We start from the raw sequence: 25,566 nt of genomic DNA, 5'->3' as shown, positions 1-25,566 counted from the left end.
CCACTGAAATACAGTTAAAGCACACATTTGTTGGATAATAATATTTCTGTTTTCTTAAGTTGCTTATTAACCAATCATTGAAAAATTGCCTATTTGTATTCTAAATAAATTACTTAGACGACATAAAAAGTTAAAGTTAATGAATGGAAATTACTCTATAGTTTAATGATTCCGTAAAAGTAATATCGTTTAACTCTATTTGACTGCTTAAATCTTAGCAGTGCTCAGGGCAACATCACAGATTAATTTTTCCAGTGAAATTAACATAGGTTAATGCTTCTGTCATATATTTGGTAGATAAACAAAAAGTTATAAGCAAAATACTTAAAAATCATTATTAAAGCTATTAAGGCTCCATTTAGACTCCATTTAGACTTCAAATCAAGTCGCGCGAAAGTGCGACGAGGTTAGATTGAGAGAGCAGACGAAGCCCCAGCGACCGCGCTACTATTTACTTCAGATTTGCACACTCGAATTTTCAAATACTAAAAAAAAAGTATTTTTTCCGGTAAGCCTGATGTATTGTGATTTACTTAAGTCTCTTTGATTCTATTAATTGTAGTCTACAACTTTACCGAAAAATATAGATCAAAAAGTCGTTAGAATAAGAAAAACAAGACATGTGTAGGTATCTCGAAATAGTCAAAACAAGATTTTTTCATTCTCAGTGTCCCAGAAATGGTCTTATCGTTAAGTTAGCTGCAAGCCAAATTTTTCCTGTGTATAGTTGAAATAGGTGTGTTCTTAAAATCAAGCAGAGCTGCCAACAGTGCGATATTAGCTACAGGTCCTTCCTAATTTCACAGTAGATAGCATGCAGTGTTGGGAGTTCTCAGTGGCTAAGGTGGTAGAGCGCTTGCTTCCCGCCTGGAGGGCTCATGTTTGAGACTCCGTTCCATCACTTCCTCCTGGGTAACTAGGTAGTGTTTTTAATATGAACTAATTACTAGGATATGATATAAATAGGCGACTGGTATATAGTATTTCACTGTGCATGCAGATATGCAGTTTATAGGGAGACGCAACGATGCCTCAGAAAAGGGAGGTTGTGGATGTGACTCTCTCATAGTAAAATCATTTCCTAAATGTTCAATAAAACAAATAATACGATGTATGTGGCAAATCGAGGTCAAATGGATATGTGCGCACTTATAAGCATGTAAAATGTACCCAAGCATTCAAACAAAGACTGACAAGATGAGGTGGTGGTAAGGTAGGACACCTACCGTGGAAAAATTTTGAAAACAAATATAAATGAAAAAATATAACTTTTGACTGGTATTTCATACAAACCTCACATCCAATACAGTTATACCTTGCTATGTAGAAAGTATATAAAAATGTAAGGGCAAAAGGCAATATTACTTAGTTTGATTTTTTTTAAGTACGAGTACCAAACAGTATTACACTACGAATGTCATACAAAATGTATGCTGCACGAAAAAAAAACTTGACCGTTTTTATATCTTGATTTCAGAACTTGTTAAGGCTACAGATTTATTAGGAAAAATACTATTCACTGCCAGTGTGTATATAGGTTCAGAAATTCTTTACGAAATATAAACTCTATGTATCAAACTCACCTAATATTTAAGGATTGTAAAAAACTATTTTTAAGGGGATTTTAATAACGCCTGTTTCAGGAATTAAATAGCGGGAGAAATGCAGTAAAGTAGAGTAGAGGCATAATAAGGACAGGTGGCTTACAGCGGATAGTAAGTTCTATTTCTACATTTCAGCATGAACTAACTTTATTGTCGTTTAGCAAATCAGAAACTTACACTGGTGTACAGTGGGTTATTGGCATGGTCAACTTCTAGTATCCACAAACTACGTATGCAGTTCTTCGATTCTAGGTTTGGCCGCTGCAACGAAGTACATACCAAGGCTCCATTCAGATTAGCTATCCAACTGCAAGTAGAGTAATTTTGAGACACTTCTTACATATATCTATATTGTAAACGGATAATGCCAAAGTGAGGCTGTAACTTTCCAAGCTTTAACTATTTGACTTACGAGTTAGATACATCCTTTTGTCAGCAATGTCGAGCTTTCAAAGATGGAAAGACCCACTGACTCTCCTACAGCGGAAAAAACTACTTATTCTTTTTGTCATACTATCAGGTACATATAAGATTATATTTTGAATTTATTAACCCACAACTGTGTCAATATATAACTATCACTCTAATTTTCCTCGCAGTATTATTTTCAAATTTGTTTCCAAATTAATACTATTATCACAACTGGTTCTGATAGTGCGTAAGCTGGTGCACTAAAACTTCTGTTTTCTTTTGCACTATATACGTATGTAGATCAATAGATGCATCTATTGAAAGTAAGTAAGGGAAAGCTCTTACGACATGTATATTACCAGTATCATAAACATCTCTCTTTAAATACCATAAATGTTACAGTTCTCTATTTTATTTGACTTATTTAATCATTTCCAAAATTTGTTGAGTAAAAATGTAAAATCTTAAAAAAACACTTATTTGTGCCACGTTGAAGCCCCTCGGCTATTGGTTAACTACATTGTATATTCAGCTTTTGTCACTTGGAATGTTCAATAATCAAGAATTATTATTATTATTCACGAATTAACGACGAGAATGACTACTAAAATATATAAGGGAAAGCTATGGCAGTAAAAAAGTAACAATTAATGTGTACCTAAGGTGGTTACAACGCGTATTGCCACGTGGCATAGATGTAGCTAATATAGACATTAAATTTACTAGTACTTGCATAGTTATTATTAAATATTGTTAAAAATAACTTCATACTTCTCATATTCTGAAATTTCTGATAGTTTTGGTAGTAATTTTTAATTCGGTAAGTACCCTTTTTTGCAGAAAAATTATAACCTCAAAGTATGAACAGAAATGTGTGACAACGAACATTTTTTATTATTTTTTAAGAAAATGATAGTACAATTCTAAATCAAAATACTGCATGAAATAAATTTATGAGACCATTAAGTAATATTACTTTACACGTTCACATGGCTTTTAGCAAATAATTTTTATAATTTTGTTAATATGAACTCTTAGCCCGATGCGCTAGGACCCTCACAACTAAGGCCATGCAGAATTAGATGAGCTTGCAGTTGATAATTTGTTAGTATTGCAGCATTTTTTCCTAACATTTTCTTTTAATATCAGTGTGAGGAATAAGGTGCTGAAATTTTAAATTTAACATATTTTTCCATCCAATGCTGTCACTTATTTCTTAGATAGTTAAAAAATAGGAAAAACAGGGCTACTCTTAACTTATGTAATAAAAACCCACCCAATTTTAAATAAAAAACATTGCTTAAGGGCTTTTAAGTCACTTAATAATTTCAATACTTCTAGGCACAACTGTTTTCAGAATCTACGCATGTATCGGGCTCAAGTCTAGCTATGGTTCTTTGTAATATTACTTAACCGCTTCTGAAATCTTTTTTAATCGTCATTAAAATCTTAAGTTTTGAATTAATATTCTCAAGTGGTAATTTAATAATAATAATTAAGGACTAAAACTTTTAGGTCATCAACAATTTGCAACACATGTTAGTGTATTAAAGCAGCGACGTTCCCTATTTTTAATGTATATAATTCTTTTCCAAAAGAATAGTAATGGCACTTATTAGGCTTTTGCAAAAAGTAAAGTATGGTAAAAATAATAATCGTCATAAATTTTGTGTCGTAGGTAATACTATGCTAATTTTATTTTTATTATATACTGCTTTGGATTGAAAACTCTTTCTGTTTGTATATTGATATTGATATAATACATGCTACTCGTCGTTTGTTTAAGTCACTATGTTTACATTTTCCTCGTTCATCTATTGCAAAGTATTTTTTTTTCGTATCCATAATTATGTTATACTTTTTTCCAAATTTCCGTTGAATGAAGTTCTCACTGAGATGTTTATAATTTCGATGGTAAAATCACAGAATGTCGCCTTTTTTTACTTCGATATTTATTGACACAGTAAATATCTAAAAACAAACAAAAAACGATGACTTTAATAAAAATAGCCGTAAAACAGCAAGTGCGCCAACTTTAACTTAGTTAACGTACAACGAAGAATGTAAGTGAAAAAAGAGAAAAAAATATCAAATCGATTTTAAATTTTGTAGGCTGCCATGGACATAAGCCTCAGCTCCATCCAAATGTAACCGAGTTGCAGATAAAGGAAGGAGAAACCCTAAACATTACATGCATAAGCACTGGCTATGTCAACTTTTATTTTCCCACAAACAATTCGTGGGGTAGAGTAAGTTGAATGTTTTGAATATTTTATGTTTACAAAGATTGTAAAAAAAACTTTAAATGATACGATAACCACTTATTTTAACGTTAAAAAAGACGACTTCTCGACCCGACATTATACCAGAAGGCAGGAGCACCAACAAGACATTTATAAGATCATCAACTGTTTTTGGAGACACCGGCTGGTATGGCTGTGCTGATGAAAGCAAACAAATCACAAACTTGACAGACAAAAATTACAACGATCCGAAAATTACTTGGATGTACGTTTATGTTAAATGTAAGTTTATAACAAATTCCAACTTTTTAATTTGTATCATAATATGATCAAATATTATCATATTACTGCACACAAACTATATTTAAAAGTTTTACTGTTATTATGCAGCCAATAGAAACCCATTCGTGCATGTACATGATAAAGGACAGTTTCTACGGGCTTCTGGATGTAATAATCACGTAATTATTTTGTGCCAGACGACTTCTCCTGAATTTAAAGTTACTTTGAAAAAAAATGGAAACGTATGTTACCGTGTCCAAATTTGTATATTAAATGAGGATCGAAAACTTAAATAATATTAATATTATAGGTAGTTCAACTCAGCAAAAATATAACTTTTAATCCCAAAATTGGTTACATCATCAAGAATAGATTTCGTCCTTATGTTGATTTATTTACTTGTTCAGTAGAGCAGAAAAACTCATCATTCACAATTAATTTTAGAATTAAAGGCTTTGTACTCTACGATTGTATGAGTTTATCGCCAATAATCACGAATGGTCCAAAACATATTACTACAGGCTCGAGATTAAGTGTAAAATGTACATTTAGAGTGAAAAGAGAAGCCACTTACAAAATTTTTTGGAAAATTCCGCAGAACACGGTAACATTAAATACCTTTATATCATTACATCTTTTTCAATAACGACATATGTTTACATATAATGTTTCTGACAAATACTCCTAATAATAAAGTATTTACGTTTATTAGACTTCTAGGATAATTTCTAATACTATTCGAGAAAATGTTAATAAGTATTACACACAAGATATAATAACATCTGTGCTCATCATTAATAATGTTGCAATCGGAGATACAGGGAATTACGTATGTCAAATAGAATCATCGTTTAATGAAACAAAAAGCTCTCAAGCATATATCTGTGTGTATGGTAGGTCTTGGTCCGCTCCTTTTTGTTAACTCTTTAGTAATGTTTAATGGTTGCTTACAAATTCTATTCGACAGATTCTAAAAATCCCTACATAAGTCTGACATCTGTTGAGAGAAAAGTATCCAGATTATATGGTGAATCTGTAACTTTTTTGGCGAATGTCACTGCATGTCCAAAACCTTTTACGAAGTGGTAACACACACATTTTTATTTCAACATATAAATCGATAAGCACGAGACTTATGTGTACTTTGTCTTACTAAAAAATTTATTGTTCTTTAGGGTAGATAATCATGGTGTCATGCCTAATGTTTTAGAATATTCAGGAAGCTTAATATCAACATCTTGCAACCAAACAACGTGTAGCTTACGCATAGATAATATTTCCATTGTCAATGATGGAATTTATACTCTAACAGCTGAAAACACTAGGGGGAAAAAAAATATAACGTTTCATCTTAAAGTTATTGGTAAATCAGATACTGTTGACACATAAGTATTATTAACAACGGGAACTGTACGAAACTTGAAAGTTTTAATAACTAATCAATTTTATAGTTCAAAATTTCTCGCTTTGCTAAACCGGAAGCTAAAAACGTTATACTACACATTTATTATCAATATTGTTCTAGAGAAAGTGAAAATGTCTTTTAAATATTTATAATTATATATTCTATCGAAGTTGTACCGTAACAAAAAAATAATGTGTTAGCTTTTTCTCAAGCTTTTAAAAAATCAGTAATTACATCACAGGTATAAATAGTATTATAAAATACCGTCTTATTTATGTTTACTAACGCTCTGGCACTATTGTACAGCCATGATGAGTAAAGCTTTTGCATTCATAGTAAATTTCATTTTAAACTCCAAATATGCGGTATGATGCTTTCAGCTTCATTCTGTTGGATTTTAATTTTTTTTCTTTTATATTTTTATTATTCAGTACCATATTGAATCTGTTTAAATATATTTTGCTGTCATTTTCACTCTTCTTCACTACAATGATAATACCATCTTATTGATTGTAGGTAAGCCCATCGTAAGGTTTGATCCAAGTCATATTAAAAAATACTACAGCTACAACGAGACTGCGACGTTTGTTTGCCTTGTTAAAAGTCACTTGGAATATAATGTATCGTGGAATTATATCAGTTACCCGACAGAGTCTACACATGTTGATGAATCATCTAAACTACAGGTTTGTTTGTCTAAATAAATAGGAAATTTTCAGTTCCAATTAATGATATAAAGTAATAACTAGGGGTACGTAAAATAATCAATTTTAATAGGAGCGTAATGCGGCAAGTTTAAAAAAGCAGACGATGCCTTAGTAACGGCTCTACTATTTACTTCTGATTCGCATTCTCAAATTTTCGAAATTACCAGCATGCCTCGAATATTTTGGTTCAGTTAATCTTTCTAATCCTATTTTACAGCTTTACCGATAAATATAGGCCTTAAAGTCATTAGAATAACGAAAATGAGATGACTAAATCTCAAAATGTTCAAATCAACATTGTACCAGGCTTAGCCTTCACAAAAAATGGTCTTACCGTTAAGTTAGCTGCAAGCCAAACTTTTCATATGTATGCTAGTATAAGTAGGAATCTTCTTAAAATCTAGCAGTGCTGCCAACAGTGCGATATTAGCTACATGTATTTTCTACAAGCTTACACTGTTCACAGTATATTGCTAAAGAATAAGCTTACTCGTCGGAAAATTAAAATATGTATATAACAATCAAATATCTCAAATACATTTTATTTAATTTTGTATCTCTTTACGTAAAGATTAAATGTCGGTATTTTAGTTTAGCTTATTAATAACCCAACAAACCTTAACTTTGAACAAAAGTAAATGGTTAGGCAAGTTCGACGTGTTGCAACTAATTACGTGCATTATTAATTATAATAAGTAGTCAATAATAATTAATTCGTTTTGATTACGTAATTACAGAAAAAAAAAAAACAAACAAATAACTCGTATTTTTTATTTAAATTATGCGTTCTTCATGTTTTCTTTAAAAAAGTGTTATAACTATACATATGTATTAATATATATCATAATATAAAATATATTATTAAACAAATTGCAGTATTAACTTTAGATGTATCGCAGGTGTTTGAATATAACTTTTGTTTCTATCGATTTTTTCTTATCAACCTAATAACATGCGAACATTTTTTTGTATTTATATTAATCACACTTATTTGCAGAAGTGATGTTAAGTTAAAAAAGTAGCTGTTTTATAATCAATTTATTGGAGAAGTTTCAGTTTTTGTACGTAAAATACCACTACTGTGCAAAAAATTCAAGGTTTTAAAATCGACTTCATAACTTTGCAAGTCAGAAGTTGTTTTTTATAAAAATGGTTTCTGTGTTTCAGTACTGATAATAATATGCAAAGCTGTTTCAGTAGTTAAAAAAAAAGACATCATGGTTTTGCATCTTAAATATGCAAACGATATGCAATTTACTTAATAACGTATTTTATATTATGATGTGTATTAATACATGAGTATAGTTATAATTTTCTTTGAAAGACAAGGTGAAAAAAAAAACACAACTTAAGTAAAAAATATTAGTTATTTATTAGTTAGTTAGTTTTTCTTCTGTTACCATGTAATTGTAATAAATTGATTATTATTCATTACCAATTAAATTTAACAACACATGTTATTTAATATAACACGTTGAACTTGCCTAACATTTTACTTTTATTCAAATTTAATTTCTGTGGGGTTGTAATTTAAATTCAAATAAAGTATTTACAGGATATCAAAAGAAATGAGCAAAGCAACAGTGCTGGAAATAAGTCAATGGTAATGTTAAGACCTCAAGCAGAGTCAACAATAAAATGCATGGCTTGCAACAGTTATGGATGTAACGATATAAAATATGACATTCACATCACAGGTTCGTAAATTCAATCAAACCATCTAAAATCAAGTTTTTAATTTGATAAAAATAAATTGTCATGAAAAATTGTTTTATGTTTATGATTTTACTTAAAGACGGAATTCCTAATGAGGCTTATGGAATCATAAAACCAAAAATGAAACTTCGTGAAGGTCAAAACATTTCTTTAGTATGTACTGCTGTCATTCGTGAATTTTTCCAGGCAGTATGGTATGATGATGAAAACAAAAAAGTTGTAGATTCTGGTCAGTTCTAGACTAAAGTTATAAAGAAACTTATTAATATTGTAAGGTTAGCTGAGTGTGCCTGAACTTTAATCATTCGAAATTTGTGATGTTTCAGAAAAAATTCACGTCACGTTCAAAAAAACTAAGTTCACTCACCGTGCCATCTTGTCAATTAATAATTTAAGTCACTCAGATGAAAAGGATTATTACTGTATATTTAGAGATGCATACGACTCGAATAATATCGAAAAATATTCTCTTAAGATCAACGGTATGTATAAAAAACTCTCGCTCTTTAATGATTGCACGGCGGATCTTTTTTTTAGATATAGATTATTTATTTTTCATCTTTGTTTTGAATAATTTTTTTATTTTTAGTTCCAGCTCACTTCGTTCGTGGAAATATTAATGACGTTGCAATAACTCGATTTGCAAGAGACCCATAAAATCCTGTCTATTTATCATGTCTCTTCAAAGGCATGCCAGCACCTACTATTACATGGTTGAAAGACAGTACACCTTTATCGTCATCAAAACAGTTTAGTCTAGAGGATAGAAATCAAAAATTAATCATACGATATCTTTTAGAACGTGACAGTGGTAATTATTCATGTATTGCAGAAAATGGCTTTTGGTCAGTAAAAAAATCTCAAACCATTACTGTAAAAGGTAACAATTATAGACGTACATAATAATACTTTATTTTCGAAGAAAACTGATGACTTATTGCTTACTTTTATTAAAAGTACTGCTTTCCTCCAAAAAAACTTATTAAGTGACATTTACAACAAAATAAGTTTATTAGATTACTGATGTAGGGGGTATTCTTATACGTCACTTTATTATAAAACACTTTGTAAAGAAAATCGAAGTTTAAAGTACTTTTAATTATATTGTCAAATTATTAATAAAGTTGTTTATATATTCTGCTCGTAAATCGAATTTTTATTACAAAAAATTGGCAAATTTATGCAATAACGACCCTTAATAGTATTGTTTTTTAAGTTCAAGATTTTCCTAATCATAAGAGTATTGTCCTTAATTACTTACTTAAAAGAAAAGTAGTATTAGAAAAGTAATTGGTTTTCTCTTTAGGAAATCGAGAACTTTACTTTTGCATTGGGATGATAGTATGGCTTATAACAATTCTTATATCTCTTTCAATGTACTTTTATTTGAAAGCTCAGCATGCGGAGGTAACTTAACAATTGTAGTTGTTTTTTAAGAATGAAACTTGTCAATAGAAAATATTTTTATCATCGAATCAACAATAATTTCAAGTTTAAAGAAAAACAACTATTAGAAGCTGGTTTCACACATTTCAAAGAAGAAGCAGTTGATTTTATGAACCCAGATTTAACCGTAGACGAGCAGGCAGAACTTCTTTGTTACGACGTTTAATGGGAGTTTCCTATTGAAAATTTAAGATTAGGTTAGAAATTGTAAATTCCTCGTTCTACCGCCAAAAAAATTGTAAAAATTAGCATTTAATTAATCCACGATAACGCTCAACTTAGGATTCATCTTACGAAAGATAAGCAAATTGGAAGCGGGGCTTTCGGAGTTGTGTATAAAGCAGAAGCCTATAAAATTCGCCCTAATGAGTCCATTACAACTGTGGCTGTAAAAACGGTTCGCAAAAATTCAGATTTAATGTATACTAGTGCGCTGGCAAAGGAGCTAAAAATTATGGTTTATTCAGGACAACACTTGAATGTCATAAATTTTCTGGGTGCTTGCACCAAAAATATAGCCAAACGTAATAATTTGCGAATAACTGTTAAAAAAATTTATATCATATCAAAAAACGTATTAAAAAAAAATTAAATTATCTTGTAGGTAAATTTATGGTTATTGTCGAGCTTCGTAGATTTGGAAATCTCCAAAGCTATCTTTTGCATCATTGAAAAAACTTTATCAATCAAATTGAACCAAATACTGGTAAAATCGACACTTCGATATGAAAAAGTTTTAGGAGGTAACAATTTTACTGCTTGTACTTTTTATTAAAATTTTTGAGCCGTGGTATGTTTACTCAACCAAAATTATTTTTAATTTCAAAACAAAATGTTCAAACGTTCAATTGGAAAGAAAAAATTTTTTATAACAAACTTATTATGGCTTAACTCTGGTATTTTCATTTCCTTCAGGAAGTGCATAATTAACTCATTATCTTAGGAGATTTTAAAAGAGCTAATCTTAAAAATTAAGACATTGAGTTAAATTTTTTTGAAATTTAGGTAGGCTTGGAGTATATAAAAAAATATGATTAAAATAAACAGATCAAAATCTATCAAATAAAAGATATTCATTACGTATAAATTTGCAAGGGAGCTACCTACAATAATCTCTTGTTTTAGTACCGTAATGTTGACGACATGATTTGTTATCGCGCTGGAACTGAAAGACAATAAGATATTTTTTTATTCATATTAATATCTTGTATAAAAACAATAACTAATAACTTAATAAACTGTCAACCAAATTATAACATTTAACATAAGTCAGCAATTACAGACAATGTCTTACATAAAAAATTAGTACGTCCTTACTTCCGCATAATTTCTTTACTTTATAGCTGTATTTACATGAATCATGAAACAAACAGTACTTAATAACGAATGAGATACTGATACTATAAATGATTCAGATAAAAAAATTTGATATGATTTACTATACTTAATAACTAGTAATGTACACCGTGTGTCCAACAAAAAATGATATGTTGCAATAACTCACGAGATATTTTTAAAAATCATAAAATTCATCAAACAAAACAAAAAAACTGGTTTGGTAATCTATAAATTGTAAATGTCATGGACGAAACTAATTTTTTTGGCCTATAGAACACGACACGAGATCTTTTACAATTCAAGTTTGGCCTTGTCTGACAGCAGTCCAAACGATAAGCTGATCAGTGGCCCGATCGAATCCAGTGATGATTTTATGGATGAAGACTCTGAGCCAGGTTGGTGTTGATTTCAGTCAATACATCTGTTGAACTATAATGCAAAAAAAAAATCAATGACATAGACTAAAAAGGTAAGTAATTATGCAACGGTAAATGTTATCAGTACCATCAGTACCATGTTTCGTCATATTTGTAGAAGGTGACGAGATGGGGTACATGAAATAAATAAAGAATTATATTGATGCTCGTTCCTATAATTTACTGTGGCAAGAGTAGGTAAAAAGAAATGAGATGTTTTGAAGCATGCGTACGTGCCTAATAGAATAAGTTTATTTCTTAATTTATTAACAATGTATTGAAATTAGGCCTCTTACAATAAGACTTTTAGTCATAGTAATGTTTTTATCGAGACTTTGTTTGATGATACCATTAAATGGTAATATAACAATTTCATCAATAATTGAAAAAAAAAAAAAAAATTATGCAATTATTTTGAAATAAAAAAGACGCCACATTAACAAGAATCTTTGTGTATCAAATAAATCTAAATTACATTATTTGCGATAAAGAAAAAACAAACAGAATTTGAACAATGAAAAACAGCAGTGTGCTTATTAAGACGCTTTGTAAATTGTTTTAATTATGCAAATTATAAGAGAAAAAAAAAAAACTTCTTTCAACCACATTGTAACAAATTTTTAACTAGTAATTGTTCTGATATAAGTGTCATTTTTTTTACGAATTGTGTGATAACTTGGCCCACTAACTTCTATTGCAGATTTCTTCATTATTACTTTAACACCAGATAGCAAATCCTACTAAACTAAAGTGGAAATCTAGCGTATTTTTGCAAAACTTCGAGTTTATTTATTGCAATTTTTATTACTGCCGTGAAGATAAAAAGTACACAAGAAACATTAAGGAACAGTCAAAAATCATTATGCAAAATTTTTAACAAAATCGATTGAGTAGTTTTCGCAGTTGGCACTTACAACGGTTTTTGGAACTTTGCTTTAAATATTAGGAAGATAAGATTAGTAAGGAAAGATAAGACGTATTCAAACTTTAATTATTAGCCTAAATTCATTCTAATTATCAATATTTAATTATATTATTAGTTTTACAAACCAATCTTACAAAAAGATATTTTGCTTACTCTCCCATGGGCATTTAATTTTATAATTGTTTCAGGAAGACCTCACGTCTATTTATAAAAAATTTCTAATCAAATTTTGCCAGACTCTTATAGCAACAAAAAAAAAGGAGCAAAATACTTATTCTTCGCCAAAAAATTTTTACATTCATTTGAAGTCAATAGTATATATTGAGTGAAATGTACGATTCATGTAAAATTGCATTTCCTTGAAAATAATTGAATCTTATTTTTGTGAATCAAACTTCCAGTATTTTTGAATTTAATGATTAAAGTAGTTGTTTCCTGAAATGTAGGTCAATCGTATACATGGATATACAATACTAAGGTTATGTTCATATATCATCCCGTATTTAAAATATCAGAGAGAAATGTGAATGCCTTTGCGTGCACTTGTACGTACATTAACATATGCATCTATCTAGTTATACTCATGTGACAATGTGACGTTGCCCCATACTCGATACTTGTTTATCTTCCAAAATCAACGAAGAGCCCTATTTTGATTACTATTACTTTAAAACTATGTTGTAAAAAATTCTTTAAAAAAAATGTATGTGTTTTTTTACTGTCTAAGGTAGTTTCCAGTAGTTTTTAAATTGTTCATAGATATACGGTAAGTTACATTTTTTTCAATAATGAGGCTATGTAGTGTTTGCAACATTGCTCCAATGTTAAAAGGGTGATTTTTTGACGAGGATATTTTAATAACGACATAGTAAATCGGTCTCAAATTTCTTACACATATTTCTTGACGCTTATATAAGTTTTGCTGAAAATTTGGTACCATTATAAATACATTTGATTTGAGAAACCACTACCACAATTAATAATTTGGACATTATTAAACGTAGAAGATAATTAATTGACATTATTTTGTATTCAACGAGTAAAAGTTATATCGCTTAATTCTATTCGAATGTCCAAATTTTAGACCTGCCATGAAAAACATCATAATTTACTTTCTCCAGTAAATTTGATATAGGTTTATACTTTCGTTATACACTCTATATATAAATCAAAATTTCAAAATACAGTACTTAGAAATGATTACTAAGAGCATGTATTTCAGTAATAATATAGCTGGGGAGTTGCAGCAAAGTAAAATGGAGACATAATGAGGAGGACAGGTGACTTCCGGCGGATGGTAAGTTCTATTTCTACATTTCAACTCGAACTAACATAGTCACCTTCTAGAATCGTTATATACTACGTGTGTAGTTCTCTGATTGTAGGTTTGGCAACTGCAGCGAGGTATATACGAAGGCTCTTTAAAGAAGCGATACATTTACAAATCGAGTAATTCAGAGACATTTTTTACATATGTTTACATTGTAAATGGATTAGGCCAAAGTAAGACTACAGCTTTCCAGGCTTCAACTATTTGATTAACGGGTTAGACACACCCTGTAGTCAGAAATGTCGAGCTTTCAAGGTTGGAGGGACCCACTGTCTTTTCTGCATTTGGCAAAACTTCTTGTTTTTCTAGTCATATTATCAGGAACGTGTAAGTATATAACTAACATTTACACAATTTTGATTAATATACGTTTATAACTATTATTGTCGTTGTCTTCAAAGTATAGTTTTAACATTCATAAAAAAAATTTTAAACGAAACCACAACTGGTACTGATAACATTTACCGTTGCATAATTACTTACCTTTTTAGTCTATGTCATTGATTTTTTTTTTGCATTAAAGTTCAACAGATGTATTGACTGAAATCAAGTGACAAGTTATGATTGCCATTTGCCATTTCACAGAAAAGTTTTAACATTACGACTATCGTATATCTCTATTTCATATCTTATCTCTATTAAAACGTTTTCATTTCAAGTTATAGCCCTTTTGCTTTTTTTAAGCCTTAAAAACATAAAATTGTTATTTTTATAGTTATTCATATTTTATCACGAACTACAATTCTCAATTAAATGTATTTAACATGCGTGGTGCTAGGTAAGTCTTATACGCACCACGTTCGGAGGTTAAGAAATGTCCTAGGTTTCTCATTAACTGTTTGTTTACGTGAAATCTGCGACATTCGTAACCTCGCTCACTTGGTACGTAATAGACTATTTCTATCTATTGCTAGTTTTTACCAAACTATTTTTTAGCTATTTGCAAAACAAAACAAAGAGCTTCACTATCAAGTGGTGAACAAAAGTTTATCGAATTTATAATAGAATGGAACATAAGTTCTCCTAGGTCACTGAATTTTTTGAATATTCATTTACAAATGTAAACGGAAATCAGGTTAAAGCATCATGGTCTTTTTTTCGTAGTGTTACAAGATTTTCTATTAAACTGATTTTTCTGTAAAAAGGAAAAATAAGTTTCATGTTGCTAGAATTTACAATTTTTTGCATGAAATGTTCATTCTTTATTGTATGGAAGAAACAAAATATTTGTCCTATTTTGAGGCTCATTAGATAAACCTTTTAAAACTTGTATCAATTAAAATTAAATAATTTAAGTACATTGTGAGTATTTTTTACTATTTTACAAATCATGCACTGTTAAAATTCCCCCTTTCTTATTGTAGGGCTTTTTGTCTATTATTTTTTCATAACTTACGAAATAATATTTTTCACAGCAAAAACTGTAGAAAAGTCATCTGCCTTTTTACCTTGGAATTAGTTTTAAGATGTATTATGTATAATATTTATAATCATTGATACATATTTATTTATATTTATATTTATAAATATTTATAATTTTAATGAAGCCTATATAATATTTATCATGTAGGCTGCCATGGATTTAAGCCTCAACTATATCCAAATGTGACTGAGTTAGAAATAAATGAAGGAGAAACTCTTAACATTACGTGCTTAAGCAATGGCTATGTCAATTTTTATTTTCCCACCAGCAATACATGGGGTAGAGTAAGTTTAATGACTTAACTACTTTATGTTTGTATAAAATTTAAAAAAATCTTTTAAAATTATGGTCACTAATGATTTTCACATTAAAAAAAGACAACCTCTCGCCCTGATATAACACCAGAAGGCAGGAGCACACACAAGATATTTATAAGACAGTCAACAGTTTTTGGAGATACTGGCTGGTATTGTTGTGCCGATGAAAGTAAACAAATAACAAACTTGACGGTCAAGAATTACAACGATCCAAAAGTAACTTGGATGTATGTTTATGTTAAATGTAAGGTTATAGAAAATTTAAGACACTAAACTTTTTAATTTAAAATATCCAAATACCATTATACTACTACATTAAAAATATTTTTAAAAGTCTTACTTTTTTTACACAGCCAAGAAAAACCCATTTGTGCATGTACATGGAACAGAAGATTATTTATGGGCATCTGGATGTGTTGGATACATAATTTTTCCGTGCCAGACGACTTCTCCTGAATTTAAAGTTATTTTTAAAAGAAACCGAAAAGTAATATAACCTTGATAAAATATTTTTTCGTCACATAAGTATTGAATATTCAAAAGATATTTCAATTGTCTAAGGTTGTTGCACTCGGTGAAAAGACAACTTTTGATCCTAAGATAGGTTACATAATGCGGAATACAAAAGTAAAGCCTGCCTGGGTATTTACTTGCACAGTTAATCAAAAACATACATCATATACAATAAAATCAAGAATTATGCCTACTAAACATGGTAATTGTGTTAGTACGGCAATAATCATGAATGGACCACAAGATATCACTGTAGGCTCTAGATTAGGTTTTAAATGTATTGTTGAAGTCAGCAGAGAAGTCACTTACAATATTTTCTGGAAAATTCCACAGAACTTGGTAAAATTAAATATCCTTATAATGTTAAAACTTTTGAGTAACGACGAAAATTTGCATAAAGTATTCGATACATTTACCAAATCATAAAAATCAATTAGACTTCAAGGATAATTCCAAATACCATTGAGGAAGTTGCAACCAAGTATTACAAATACAATATAATAACATCAGAGCTTATTATAGACAACGTAACGTTTGGAGACACAGGGAATTATAAATGCCAAGTCACAACATCGTTTAACGAAAGAAGAAGTTCTGATGTAGATGTCTGCGTATATGGTGAGTCATAAATTGGTTTTGTTCATACTTTTTTAGTAATTATCAATAGGCTCTAACAATTATTTTTTCGACAGATTCTAACAGTGCTTACATTAATCTGACCTCAGTCGAAAAAAAAATGTCCAGGTTACGTGGTGAATCTGTTTCTTTTGTGGCCACCGTTTCTGCATGTCCAAAACCTATTTTAAAATGGTGATACTATTGAAATTAATAAATAAATTACTCACCTGTACTTGTTTTATTAAGAAATGCACTTATTTTCAGGGTGGATAATTATGGTGGCAATTTTAATTTTTCAGAACATCCATACAATTTTATATCTAGAACCTACAACCGAACTACAAGTAGTTTACGCATAAATAATATTTTAACCGTTAATGATGGAATTTATACACTAACAGCTGAAAGCATTGCGGGAAAAAAAAACATAACATTTCATCTTGAAGTTCTTGGTACACAAAATATTTTCAGCGCTAAAGTACCATTTACATACAATACCATTTACATACCTTTTACATTGAACAATACATCATTAAAAATTTTAATAGTTGGACCGTAATTTGCAAAACTTAAAATCTCAGCTGTTCAAAATGTCCAGACTGTTAGTGCTAAAAGCTGACAGGCGTTATATCATACGTTCATAATTACTATCATCCTTAAAATAACTTGTGTGTTATGAGTTTTTATATGAACACATAATCCAAAATTTCCGTGTAACGAATACGTAATGTTTGAATTCTATTGAAATTTTTGCAAACCGGTGCTTACATTATAGATGTAAAGTGTATCTTACAATACCTATAAGTATACTCGTTCAAGTGCTCTTGCATTATAAAATGAGTGATGTATTTAGCTAGGTTGTATTAAGCCTTGCAGACTCTTTAGTTCGATAGCATATTCTTATGCATTAGATTCAGGTAACACTTTGGCAAGTAGTAAATTTAGTAAAGTGATGATCGTGTTGGAAAGGTTTCAGTTAATCCACAATTTAAAAAACTGGGGCTTTGCTTGCTTTGACTAATTTTTTATATATTTTTATCACGCAATATCACATTATATCTGTTCGAATACATTTCGCTATTTTTTCACTTTTATTTAATGACATTATTATATTATTTGTAGATAAGCCAACTGTAAGGTTTGATCCAAGTTATTTTGAAAAATACTATAGCTTTAACCAGACTGCAATGTTTGTTTGCCTTGTTAAAAGTAATCGCAAGTTCAATATATCATGGAGCTTTATGAGTAACCCGAGGAAGCTCGAACATATTGATGAAACCTCTAAACTACAGGTTTGTTCGTTGTAAAAAGCAGAACTTTGTTAATTTACATTGATGATTTTAAATAACACTTTAAAGTATAACAAATAACAATTATTTAAATTGTGCTATAGTATGTAAGCGATGAGAATACAAATGCCCAAAGTAAAAGTAATGGAAATAAGTCCATAGTTACCATAAGACCTCAAACGAAGTCAACAATCAAATGCACGGCTTGCAATAGTTATGGATGCAACAGCGATAAACATTATATTTATGTTACAGGTATAAAATTTTAATCCAGCTAGTTCCATAAAATTTAGGATTTAATATATTTTTTAACGCTCATATCTTTATTGAAAGACGGAGATCCCAATAAGGCTTATGGAATTATACAGACGAAAACGAAGTTTCGCGAAGGTCAAAATATTTCTCTAGTATGTGCTGCTATCAATTACATGTATTCCAAAGTATATTGGCGTGATGATAAAAACAAGAAACTTGAAGATTCTGGTCAGTTCTAGATTTACGTTGCACGAGCAATTAATCAAACTTCAAAGGCGTCATAGTTAATCTAAACTTAAATAATCTTGATCTTTGAATGTTTTAGAAAGAATACACGTCATGTTTGAAGAAACTAACTTAACTCATCGTGCCATTATGTCTATTAATAATGTCAGTCATTCAGATAAAAGGAATTACTATTGTGTAGCAAAAAATTTGTGGTATAAGGAAATGTCAGAAAAATATTCTCTTCAAATAAATGGTACGAGTGAAAAAAATTTTGGTATCTAGAATTATCGCGGTGCAAGTTACTTTTATAAACTTTCGTTACATAAGTATTAAGTCGTTTAGTCTAACGATTTTTATTTATAGTTCCGGCTTACTTTGTTCGTGGAAATATTGATAACGTTGCAATAACACGATTGGCGAAAGACCCTGAAAATCCTGTCCATTTATCATGTTACTTTGAAGGCACGCCAACACCTAATATAACTTGGTTCAAAGATGGAACACCTTTGAAGTCATCAAAACAAATCAATTTTGAAGAGAGAAATCAGAAATTAATCATAAGATATCTTTTAGAACGCGATCGTGGAAATTATTCATGTGTTGCAGACAATGGCTTTTGGCCAGTAACAAAATCTCAAACAATTATTGTAAAAGGTAACGATTGCCAATGAATTTAACTGTCCTTTACTACTCAGGAAAAATAATGAATGGTTCCTAACATGTGATAAGAGCACTGCATTTCGCAGAAAAAACTTATGTTCAACTAAATACGTTCTTTACAGTCAAAAACAAAATATTTTATATTTGATAGTTTTTAAATAAAGTTATGCATGGTTTCTCTTGAAAAATCAAGCTTTTATTGTAAAAATTTGGTGAATTAGTTGTTTTGTCGACTCCGAAACAATGTTGTTCCAAACTAAAATTTTTTTTTCTCATTATATTTTGAAAATAATTAGTAGCAGTTGGTCTTCTGAATTGTACAACAAATGTATTTATTAACCTGATTTTTCTAACAAAAAGGGAGTAATAGTAAGCTGATAAAAGCTATTTATTTTTACTACAGAAAATCAAAAACTTTACTTTTGGATTGTACTGATAGTGTGGTCGTTTACAATTCTTGTATCTCTTTCAATTTATTTTTATTTGAAGGCACAATATAGAAAGGTAATTAAAAAAGTATAATTATTTTTAAAACATTAACACTACAAGAATCAAACCTGTAGCTAAATAAAATTTTGATCATCCAATCAATCGAAATTTTAAGTTCAAAGAAAATCAACTGTTAAAAGCGGGTTTTACGCATTTCGAAGAAGGAGCAGTTGATCTTATGAACCCCAAGCTTACAGTAGATGATCAAGCAGATCTTCTACCGTACGACAAAAGATGGGAGATTTCCAGAGAGAACGTAAGATTAGGTAAAAATTTAAACTTTGCCCACTTCGTCTCCATAAAAAGAAATTATGAACATTAGCATTATATGACAATGTATAATAAGGTAAAACGTCTTGTTTATTTAACTTAAGGTAAAAAGTTAGGAAGTGGAGCTTTTGGAGTCGTGTATAAAGCAGAAGTACATGGAATTATTGCTGAAAAGTCTATTTCAACTGTGGCTGTAAAAACAGTTCGCAAAAATGCAGATCTCATGTATATAGGTACACTGGCAAAGGAGCTCAAAATTATGATTCATCTAGGACAACACTTAAATGTCATAAACCTTTTGGGTGCTTGCACCAAAAATATAGCAAAACGTAAGAAATTTACATGATATACTACAAGAAACCACGAAGAGAGAAAATTGTATAACAAAAAATTAAATTATATTACAGGTGAACTTTTGGTTATCGTTGAGTTCTGCAGATTCGGAAACTTGCAAAGCTATCTTTCATGTTATCGAAAAAGTGTTATCAATCAAATTAATTCGAATGCCAGTAAAACAAATCTACGTATAGAAAACGCTGTTGAAAGGTATTTGTTTTACTTCTTACTAACGTTAATTTAGCTAAGCACTAAAAAAATTTATTTTAATTGGTCCTTGTAAATTCTTACAATTTTTTTGGGATGTTCAATCATCTACTGTTTTATGTGATCTATGGTCTGGTAAACTTGAAGTATACCTAATTCATTGTTATCGGAAGCAATTGAGATCAAACTTGTTTATAATTAATTCTATATTTATTGTACTAAGCAGGAGAGCAGAGCAAAAAACTTAACAAAAGACTCTTTTCGTGATACATATTTTATGTTCGTAAAATCTTCACAAATGTTTTTTCTATTTTTTACTAATTTCTTTATTCTTTTTGTAATGCAACTATTTCAACAGTATAGTACCTTCTTCAAACAGAGTTACTCTGAAAGAAACTGAAATTCGTCTGCACTACTTATCAGATAATAATAACGAACGAATAAGTAAGACGTTATACATATATGTATAAGTGTATAGTCATTTGGTATTCTCTTGATTAGTTGCCCTGATTAACTTTTTTTTTTTTTTTTTTTTTTAATTATATTTGGTGAGCTTCGTATAGCTCTGAACGTTGCTTTGGAATCATACAGTAAGAATTTTTTTTACTATTGGATCTGGTTATTAACCCACATGGAGAACAATATTATAAATTATATGATCCTTTGCAGAAAAACGGTAAAAATAATTAATGACCATTTTACGTTTGACTTTTCAAGCTATTATTATTATTTCTCACTATAAATACTTTTAAATACATCTGTTAACCCTCCAAAAATTTGCTAATCATCGTTTCTATTCCCCATAGTGAGCGTTAATAAAATGAGACGTGAGTCATATTTTTTTTTTGTACAGATAATATTCTTTTTTTTCCAGTCATCTACATTTTCATTTTGTTTTAATTTTAAGATACCAGGCTTGTGTCAGTAATGCCTGTTACTAAATGTTCTGTTATATTATATTTGTTTACTTTCTCTTCTTATTGTTGTTTAAGCTTTTTTCCTTAATTTCGTTAGTTTTGAGTTTTATTCTATTAACCATTGTCTAATTGAATATATTATTAAGACTGTTTAAAAAAGGTGCATTTAAAGCAGTGGGTGAAATTTTTACATCTTGTTTTTTTAAAAAAGTTTTTTAGTTTTTTTTTAATTAATGCCTGGATATTGATCTGTGATTATAATATTTATCTTATCTGTTTTGTGTATACTTTAGGCTAGTTTTCAAAGTCATGTACAGTTTATGTTTTCTATGTTAATATAAATGCATATCTTGTAAAAATAATAAGTGAAGGTATTTTTTCTTGGATCTTTGACTGCTCAATTCACCAATCCTATGAATCAACATTATTTTAAGTAGTGTAGTAACTGGAATTCCTTTCTTAGTTTCAAAAATGCAATCATTATCAGTTATTTTTTAAAATATTTTTTGTAACATATTTTTTTTGTTGACTCTTCTTTATATATTATCATCTACCTTTATAAAATTTACTATTTTTAGCATATATCATGTCTTAATTGGCTCTAATACACGATTTTCACTAAGAGAATCCTCTTCAAGGTTATCTTTTCCTAGTAAATATTTTATTTCGAACTCGAATTGTAATAGGTAGTATGTAAACTTACCCAGTTGTGCGTCAGTTTTTACTTCAATATTAAGATGTTCTAAAAGTTCATGATCTGAATACAATTTAAAATATCATTCAATCAACCTAGTGTTCCCAATAATTTATTACTTCTTTAATAGCAAGACATTTAAAATGTATAGCTTTTTTCGTGTTACTTTTAGTCTTTTTGCAAAAAAAGTCACTGGTTTTTTCCTTTTTATTTGAACTTATATCCATACTGCACCAATGCCTTCTAGTGAAGCATCTGTATATAATTTGACGGCAAAATTTTTATCATATATTTCTAGGACTAAATTGGAGTATAATAACTTTTTTATCTTTGTAGAGAATTTTTCACATTCTTTGGACCTTATTTTTTCATAACAATCTATGTAATGGATCTAGTATTATTGAAATTTCTGGTATATACATTTATAGTAACAGTTAATTTTTCTTACCAACTGTCTAATATTTTTTTGACGTCAGGGGATTGAAAAGATTTGAATGGAACTTGAGTAATCTGCAATAGGCCTTATTGTGTTATTCTCGATTACGTTTCTTAAGCAATTTACTGACTTCACTACAAATGTGTGTTTCTTCAATTAAAATCTAAATCCTTCTTTGCTAGTGCTGTTTTTAGACCAAACGGTTAGCAAGTATATTGGTAGCTTCCTTCTCGTGTTATATAGCTAGTTTTTTTTCTGTCTTCTTTCCTTAGTGGCATTGATAAAAATGCATAATTTATATCTAACGTTGCAAATTAACTAAGGTTTCTGGTTTTTTTACTACTATAACATCGATGAGTGGAAAAAGTTGCGCTTGTAGTATGATTATCTTGTTTAAATCTTCGAAATTGATGCATCATTGAGGTATTTTTCCTTGATATTTTTAAAAACCAGAGCCACTGGTGCTGCAAACGGCTACATGATTTTATTACAATAGTCTTTCACTGATATACGGTAACTATCATTGATTCACAGTCTCGTACTATTACTAGTTCATATTTGTCTTGTGTAATAGTATATTGCGTACGAGTTTGCAAAGGCTTCGATTTACGAACCGAGAGGTTTACGGTACGAGTCAAAGGCGAGGGCCGTAACGAGGTTCGTAAAGGAGCCTTTTCGAACGAGTTTCGTGTACTATTTTTACGCCCGAGAACCCAAAATCAAGCGGTGAAGATGCTATTTTGAGATTAAGTAGAAAGCGGAAAAATTTATTTATACTTTTCTATCAATTTTCCTATTTTTTATTTTTTATTTTTTGAATGGTCATATTATGTCTATGGTTCCATTTTTTCTTCAAATTTTTCTTGAATATGCTCATCCAAGTTCACTTTAACTTCTATCAGCTTATTTTTAGTTTCTCCGTGTTCATTTTATTATTTATAAACTTGTGAGAAATGTTTGTATTCTCATCTTGAGATAATAAAAATAGTTTTATTATATGTAGCATAATTAAGAAATCTTCAAAATCATCACGTTCGAATATAATACATCCACTTTTTTTCTAATTTGAAATAATCTAATTCCTATAAACCATTACTTTTGGTTGTTCTTTACTTCCATCATTTGGTTTTGTTTGAAGCCAACTTTTATCTCATGGGTGAAGTTTTGTATCTTTATTTAGATATTTACATGCCCTGCATGATTTTTTCTATTTAATCTCGTTATTACTACCTTATTTATATTTTCTTGTTTTAGAATTTGGAGTGATTAGTTTTAAATAGTAAAGTGCATAAATTAACCTTGTATCAACAGCTTTCTAAAATATCCTAAGTTTTCACTCTAGTTTAAGTTTGATTTTTTATAACCTACATTCTTGGGTAACAGAACAAGATACGAGATTTCTGACGATTCAAGGACGGCTTCATGTGAGAGTCCAAACAATAAGCCCATGTCAAGTGGCTCAATTATGGCCAATGATGACTTTAGTGACGATGACACCCAACCAGACTGGCGTTCTAATTACCAAGGGGACTACACAGATGAAAACTTTGCGTATCTCTGCACTGAGGATCTTTTGATATGGGCTTATCAAGTAGCAAATGGCATGGAGTACCTTACTCGAAGAAAGGCAAGTGGCTATGTGTACATGATTATTAATCGTTACCTGTTTTTAATTTTATATTAACTAACTTTAGCTAAATGCTATTTATTTGTTGTCAGGTTCTGCACTGTGATTTGGCAGCAAGAAATATATTACTGGCAGAGAACAACATTGTCAAGATCTGCGACTTCGGTTTAGCCAAGACACTGTATAAAGATGAAAACTATAAGAAGCAATGCGGTGGAAAGTTGCCCATAAGGTGGATGGCCATTGAGTCCATCCGAGACGGGGTATTTTCAACTATGTCGGATGTGTGGTCATTTGGTGTAGTTCTATGGGAATTTTTCACCCTAGCCAAAATACCTTACTCACGTATGGGGTTCGAGAAAATGTATCAGAAATTAATTAAGGGCTACAGATTGGGTCAGCCGGATTATGCTACGAAAGACATGTAAAAGAAAACCATTTAAGTAGTTTTTTTAAGAAAACCATTTCGATAAAACTATTATTTTACATTGTTAAAATTCTTTTAGTTACGACATTATGCTTCATTGCTGGGAGGAAGAGCCAACATCGAGGCCGTCTTTTACAATACTGGTCGAAAGCATTGGAAAACTTCTACAAGATAATAGTAAACTGCATTTTCTAAGATTCTATCATGAGTATGAAAACTTAAACTCGGAAGGCCAGTTTGAAACAAAAGAAGATAACTTGGCTACCACGTCGTTACCACATGATATAACGATTCCATTAATTCGGCAAAACTATATAAACACCCTCCCTAAAATCGCAATACCATCGTACGAATACCTGCACAATGACGTCACTGCAACTGATACCAAAAATATTTGATGATTTTATAACAAGGATTTTAAAATTAAAACTGTTAATATAGAAAAAAGTTTTAAGATAATTCTGTTTGCTAAATTAGGCGTTTAAAGTTTGTTGAAAACATACGTAAATTCAACCCTGTCATATCTGTAGAAGATGACGAGATAAGATACAAAACTATTAAAAAAGTTTAATCAAGAAATACTTTTAAAAATTTACAGTGACATAGAGTGAAAATAATGTAAAATTAAATACGATATTTTCAAATACGCGTACATGACTAAACTAATGATTTTCTATCTGAATTTGTTGACCATGAGTGAAAATTATACCGTTCTTACATGGGGCGAAAACAGCCAGTGGAACGTCACAGCCAAAGGAGAAAAAAGTCAAGTTTTGCTACTACCTGCTCTCACTCTGACAATATTTTTGGTGATTAATGGTAACAGTATTCTTAGTAGGATGCTTGATATACAGGTTTAACTACAGAAACGCTTACAAAGTCAAATTATTACCTCTAGCTATTAGATGGAACGTTTTAAGACAGTATTTGTGCTACTGCATCGGTACCATTTTTATTCTTATTTCATCCAATAAAAAATACAATGTAATGGTCAAACATAATTCAACTGTACCGTATACATATTAGCCCTATGTGTA

The 25,566-nt window shown here is 30.0% G+C and overlaps 2 protein-coding genes across 2 annotated transcripts; both read left to right on the top strand.

The window, feature by feature from the left end:
- The first annotated feature begins 5,734 nt into the window (after positions 1-5,734).
- LOC106642167 (uncharacterized) lies at positions 5,735-8,608 on the top strand. Its single transcript, XM_089594014.1, has 4 exons — positions 5,735-5,903; positions 6,462-6,631; positions 8,208-8,349; positions 8,448-8,608. The coding sequence occupies exons 1-4, from the start codon at positions 5,735-5,737 to the stop codon at positions 8,606-8,608; spliced, it is 642 nt and encodes a 213-aa protein (XP_089450140.1).
- Positions 8,609-13,851: 5,243 nt separating this feature from the next.
- LOC149374322 (vascular endothelial growth factor receptor kdr-like) lies at positions 13,852-25,037 on the top strand. The gene is made up of 21 exons (XM_089594013.1): positions 13,852-13,897; positions 13,991-14,150; positions 15,394-15,530; positions 15,624-15,807; positions 15,917-16,050; positions 16,125-16,415; positions 16,514-16,694; positions 16,769-16,886; positions 16,959-17,146; positions 17,817-17,986; positions 18,088-18,238; positions 18,317-18,466; positions 18,564-18,719; positions 18,830-19,120; positions 19,530-19,630; positions 19,731-19,881; positions 19,990-20,214; positions 20,293-20,431; positions 23,859-24,102; positions 24,195-24,526; positions 24,609-25,037. The coding sequence occupies exons 2-21, from the start codon at positions 14,063-14,065 to the stop codon at positions 24,925-24,927; spliced, it is 3,750 nt and encodes a 1,249-aa protein (XP_089450139.1). The 5' UTR covers positions 13,852-13,897; positions 13,991-14,062; the 3' UTR covers positions 24,928-25,037.
- Positions 25,038-25,566: the final 529 nt, after the last annotated feature.

Source organism: Copidosoma floridanum, unplaced genomic scaffold, assembly GCF_036245765.1.
Source record: "Copidosoma floridanum isolate Cflo_tuat_1 unplaced genomic scaffold, Cflo_Japanese_pri ptg000020l, whole genome shotgun sequence".
Classification (NCBI taxonomy): domain Eukaryota; kingdom Metazoa; phylum Arthropoda; class Insecta; order Hymenoptera; family Encyrtidae; genus Copidosoma; species Copidosoma floridanum.
The sequence above is the reverse complement of the archived record's forward strand: the minus strand, read 5'-3'. Positions and strand labels throughout refer to the sequence as shown.